The 5804-nt window shown below is 39.5% G+C and overlaps 1 protein-coding gene across 1 annotated transcript; it reads right to left on the bottom strand.

Moving 5' to 3' along the window:
• Window positions 1–2540: 2540 nt before the first annotated feature.
• Window positions 2541–5541, bottom strand: LOC103960385. Its single transcript, XM_009372856.3, has 3 exons — window positions 4810–5541; window positions 3643–4465; window positions 2541–3188 (listed from the first exon to the last, which is right to left on the bottom strand). Exons 1-2 carry the CDS (start codon window positions 4926–4928, stop codon window positions 3676–3678), a joined length of 909 nt encoding a protein of 302 aa, XP_009371131.2. The 5' UTR covers window positions 4929–5541; the 3' UTR covers window positions 2541–3188; window positions 3643–3675.
• Between the last annotated feature and the right edge of the window lie 263 nt (window positions 5542–5804).

Genomic DNA, 5804 nt, shown 5'->3' with positions numbered 1-5804 from the left:
CATGATAAAGGAATGCCTTACTATATGTGGGCAGAAGCTGTGCATACTGCTGTCTATCTGTTAAACAGATGTCCTACCAAATCACTGGATAGTATAACACCTTTTGAAGCTTACAGCAAAAGGAAACCTGGTATTGCTCATTTGAAAGTTTTTGGCTCGGTTTGTTATGTTCATACTCCATCCGAGTTAAGACACAAGCTAGAACCCAAGAGTATAAAAGGAGTCTTTGTTGGATATGCAAAATGTGAGAAAGGTTATAGAGTATTTGATCCACTCTCTAAGAGACTGATTCTGTCAAGAGATGTTGTGTTCGATGAAAACTCAGCTTGGAATTGGGAAAGAAGCACAGAAAGATATATGTCACTGCCTACTTATGAAATTGACACTGTGGATACACCAAGAAGTGAGAATGCAGAAAATGACACTCAAGGTTCAAGTGGTTTATCACCTGGTATATTGGAAGAAGCTGCAAGTGGTATTGATGATACACAGGACAATTCTCAGTCAAGTGCAGGTGTGAGTGACACTCAGACATTTGATCATACTCCATTAAAATGGAGAAAGCTGGATGATGTACTTGCTCAATGCAATCTGTGCATTATAGAACCAGAGAAATTTGAAGATGCAGTTAAGGATGAATCTTGGATGAATGCTATGAAGGATGAGCTTTCCATGATTGAAAAGAATGCAACCTGGGAGTTAGTAGACAGGCCAAGTAACAAGCCTGTAATTGGAGTAAAATGGGTGTTTAAAACCAAACTCAACCTGGATGGAACCGTGCAAAAGAACAAGGCAAGGCTTGTTGCAAAGGGATATGCTCAGAAACCAGGAATAGACTACAATGAGACTTTTGCTCCTGTTGCTCGGTTAGATACAATCAGAACCCTTATAGCATTGGCTGCACAAAAGAGGTGGAAACTCTATCAACTTGATGTCAAGTCGGCTTTTCTAAATGGTGTTCTAGAGGAGGAGGTTTATGTGGAGCAGCCTGATGGTTTTGTAGCTAAAGGGGAGGAAGACAGGGTATATAAACTTCACAAAGCTTTGTATGGCCTAAAACAGGCACCACGGGCCTGGTATGGAGAGATCAATACATATTTCTTACAATGTGGTTTCACAAGAAGTTTAAGTGAACCAACACTATACATCAAGGCAGAAGAGAAAGACATTTTGATTGTGTCGATCTATGTGGATGACATAATCTATACTGGGAGCAACAAACAAATGCTTGAAAAATTCAAGGAAGACATGACACGAAAGTATGAGATGACTGATTTGGGTCTTCTCCATCATTTCCTTGGAATGGGAATAATTCAATCAACTTCAAGCATTTTCATCCACCAAAAGAAATATGCAAGCTCTCTGTTAAACAAATTTGGTCTAAAGGAGTGCAAACCTGTACTTACTCCATTGGTTGCAACTGAGAAGTTAACCACGGATGATGGAAGTGGTGCAGCAAGTGAAGAGTTATACAGAAGCATGGTGGGAAGTCTCTTATATCTCACTGCAACCAGGCCCGATATTATGTATGCATCTAGTCTGTTAGCCAGATTTATGCACTGCCCTACCAGTAAGCATGTTGGAACTGCTAAAAGAGTGCTAAGATACATTAAGGGCACACTTGATTATGGTCTGGAATATGTGAAAGGTAAGAACTCAATGTTAATTGGGTTCTGTGACAGTGACTGGAGTGGATCAATTGAGGACAGTAAGAGTACTTCTGGTTATGCTTTCTCCTTTGGCAGTGGAGTATTCTCTTGGGCATCTGTGAAGCAAAATTGTGTTGCTCTTTCCACTGCAGAAGCAGAGTACATTAGTGCTTCAGAAGCAACTACTCAAGCCATTTGGTTGAGATTTGTTCTTGAAGATTTTGGTGAATTTCAAACTGAAGCCACTCCAGTGCACTGTGACAACACCTCAGCAATTGCAATCACCAAGAACTCTGTGTTCCATCAAAAGACCAAACACATTAACAGAAGATACCATTTCATCAAGGATGCACTGAAGGATGGCATCATTGATCTGGTGTACTGTCCAACTAATGAGCAACTTGCTGATATCTTCACAAAACCTCTGCCTAAAGATCGGTTTAATTATCTCAGGAGCATGCTAGGAGTGAAATCAGCTCAAGACTTAAAGGGGAGTGTTGAATTATAAGTCTATAGCTGATTAAGTATTAGAAATAAGGTGAGTTTTAATGTGTGTATTCACTTGAGCATATCTGCCAAGTGTAAGGTTAAATGATGTAAGGCCATGAGTGCCATGTGGTATTTGATCCATGTAATTAGGTTGATGAGTGACTAAGATTAAAAGTAGTGTTTTTGTGTGGTCCTAAAGCTAAGGCCATCAATTAAATGTAAAGCAGTGTGAGTGCGCATTGTGTGTGCTGTACAAAGATTATTCCTCTGCAATACTTTTGCAAGAGAGAACAGAAAGAAAACTTTTTCGGTTCAGCTTCCTCTGTCTTTTTGTTCTTGCTTCTGTTCAGCCTTCTGGAAATTAAACTCAGCGAAACCAAAGTAACACTAACACTCCTCAGATTCTCAATAATATTAGAATGTAAATAAGAATCAAGACAAGGAGTAAAAGATGACAAAGTGTGAGCAACCCTAGTACAAGTACATTCTCTGGGAATCCACTCAAAAGAAAATAAAAGAAGAAACTGCTACGGTAACACTGTCTCGTCAATAAGATTGTTAACTGCTTGAGGGCAATGGAACCATCTACTTTGTTGAGTTATCGTCGAGTCATAGAAGGACATTTTGAGTGAGCAAGTATAGGTTTCTGACATGTCACAACAGGTGCATTAGCTCGGTGGCATTCATCAAGGAAAGAAAATGACTTGAAAAGATGACCATGACCACTCAGCTATCTCAATCCCGTGGAACTCAACGATGAATAAGTTGGCATCATATGGCAATGGCAATATTTTGTGGCGTGCTCTCCGGAGGAAATCTGAACCTTGGCTGGAAATGCAAGAGGCCATATGTGTTTTCCTTAGCTTGGATATGGTTTGAGATAAACAGCTGGATGCACCCCACCGTCGAGCAGGCATCCTTTAAATAACGTACGTCACGCCCAACCGAGAAGTTCTTGGTGCTGGACTTTCTAACTAAACTATACTAAAAGAATAAATTTTGACAAAATCCATTTTCTTGCACAGAGATCTTAAGCCATGAAGGACAAACCTGCATAAGTTGACAGATAACATGACTTACAGCAGAGCTAATGAGTTCGGAACCACTACAACTAAAGTGAAAATATGAAGTCTGATAAACAAGAATTTCACAATATTCAAAGGGAAAGCTGGAAAACGTACATGCTTTGAGAATGTTTATCAGTGTTAGCTGTATCATGTTCAAAGGGAAGGCCGGAAAATATACATGCTTTGAGAATGCTTATAGATGTTAGCTGTATCATTATTGTTTTTGTTTATAGGAATATGTATTAGATAACAATCTAGGAACACAGTTTTTGAAATGAAATATCAAATCAGACATTTCTCGTTTCAGACCATTTTATAAACTGTACGACTATGAATGGGTGCATGCAGATGCAATCAAATCAAGTGTAACTAAATCCTTCAAACTTATGAGCATAGATAGTCAATCAAGGGAGACAGATAATGAAGCTGAGATTTACCTCATAGAATGTGCGATATTTTTAATATATGTTTCAGACATTCGATTTGCAACCGCTAAACGTGAACTTCACTACAAATTTTTTGCTGGACTGCATGCTGAGATTCGCTGCTTCACTACCATCTCTCTCAGGCTTTTCACTCGAGTAATCCTTGGTTAGATCAGAGTTGCAATCTTGCTTAGCATCGATCAAAGTCTCAATTCCTTCACCCCCGTTCTCAAGAGGTACGCTTGAAACACAGCACAATCTTTTAATTCTAAGGAGATCCTCCGGTGTACAAGGCTTGGCTACATCTAAGATATTCCCCATCGACCTCTTCTTATGCTTACCCTTGTGTCGTTTTTTCATATGCCTTGGCTTCCTAGAAGAAGTCAAAGTTTCATTGCACCCAACAACATTAAGGTGTGAACTTGGTATTGTAGTTGAAGGTTGATCAGTTGAAACTATGCTATTGGATGATATGTGGGAACTAAAGTCCGCCTTGTTTTCTTCACGCTCACGACTACTATTCGAAGGAGAGAAATGGCAGTGCTGATTTGAAAGTTTTGATATTGCTTCCTCATTGTCAGAGTATAGTTTACTCCCATCTTCAGTCTCCTCAATGATATCTGGTACTCCGCTTTCAAAGTCAACAGCATTGTTATCATCTTGTTGAGTACTATTCAAACCTACCGCTCCTCTGATCGATTTGATAGCTGAAGTATGGGATTCAAAGGGCGGCAATGCATCGCTAATACCATGGTCGAGACAAATTTGCAAGTATTTCTCTGGAAATGGCCAGTTAGAAAATACATCTTTCTGGCGACAATCAAGAACATACTGTCTGCAAAACCAAATTGAAATGGTTACAAACGACGTCAACCTAGTTGACTTTTATGAGCAAACAACTTTGACATGCAACTCATTTCATTAACATGCATATGTTACTATTGCACACAAGGTGAATGAAAATTTTAAATGAACTTCAGCCTTGAAAATTTCACCCAGAAAGGAACAAAGTAATATACAAATGGAAACCTAGTTGAAATGAAATACCGATTACAGTGAAAGTTCTGATAAACATACACAGCATAGACGAGAACCGAAATTTGTTCACAAGTGTAACATATTCAACCCATTCCATAAAAAGAAACCCACATATAAATTATAGATGGGAAGAACAATCACCTTATGGAGAAGGGCGATTCTGGTTGACCAGGGTTATCATTTGGAGCCACTTGTTTCTGCAGAGATTGTGAAACCCCAGTCCCGGCCCGAGCTGGGTTTTTCAGCTGAGATTCAAGCATGAGTGATCAATCAAAATATTAATTTTGGGCACAAACAAAACAAACCCACTTCAAATTTACGGAGCAATATGGGATAATGGAACAAGAATTAGATCCAAAGCAACCCAAGAACCCTTTGAGCCAAAGAAACGATCGAGGATTGAGAAAATAAAGCGCAAATTATGCCACAGCTGGTGAGGTGGGGTTGAGGAGAATACAAGGAGCGTTATCGATAATTAATTAAATTAATGAAACGAAATAAGATAAGGGAGAGAAATGTGTGACATTGGGTTGGAAATTACAGAGGAAAAACAACGGTGATTAAGCTCAAAAGGGTTTGGAATTTGGAATGGAAAGGGGGTGTGTGTAGCTCAAGAGAAGGAGAAGGAGATGAACATATGTGGAAAAATAGATGGAACGGAAGAATTTAATAGAGAGAGATATCTTCAGAATAGTTGTGCAAGAACCATTTCTGTTTCTGGGAAATCTGAAGAATTTTATAGATGGAAATTGGAAGAGAAATTTGTATGGACTGAGATTGTTTCCTTGTGAGTCGACTTTGAGAGAGAGAGAGAGAGAGAAAGAAGGAGACGAAGTAGAAGAAGAAGGTCGAAGAGGCGCTACTTGTAGTTATTTTTCTCTCTTTTTTACTTATTTGGGTTGGGGGCTTGCTTTTTTTTTTTTTCCTTCCTTTTCCTGGAAAATAAAAATAAAAATAAACGAGAAGACAGACCGAGGGGTGGTTGACAATATAGGGGCACCCAGAAATGGGGTCAGGCCTAACTTGTCCTAGCCTCCTCAAGTGGAGAAATTCTTGTGTCCGAACGGCATATATGGCCACCCGGCACAAGGGCGTGGACCGGAGGGCGGGCGAGAGCAAGATATGGAAAGTGAGGT

Source organism: the organism of the source record quoted next, unplaced genomic scaffold, assembly GCF_019419815.1.
Source record: "Pyrus x bretschneideri cultivar Hongxiangsu unplaced genomic scaffold, Pyrus_bretschneideri_v1 Contig14, whole genome shotgun sequence".
NCBI classification, from domain to species: domain Eukaryota; kingdom Viridiplantae; phylum Streptophyta; class Magnoliopsida; order Rosales; family Rosaceae; genus Pyrus; species Pyrus x bretschneideri.
The sequence above is the reverse complement of the archived record's forward strand: the minus strand, read 5'-3'. Positions and strand labels throughout refer to the sequence as shown.

Excerpts from the sequence above, each read along its gene's own strand:
- LOC103960385 (XM_009372856.3), bottom strand. The coding sequence starts at position 4,928 with ATGCTTGAATCTCAGCTGAAAAACCCAGCTCGGGCCGGGACTGGGGTT. Across the intron at positions 4,466-4,809 it reads GAATCGCCCTTCTCCATAAG|ACAGTATGTTCTTGATTGTC; the intron begins GTGATTGTTCTT and ends TTGGTTTTGCAG.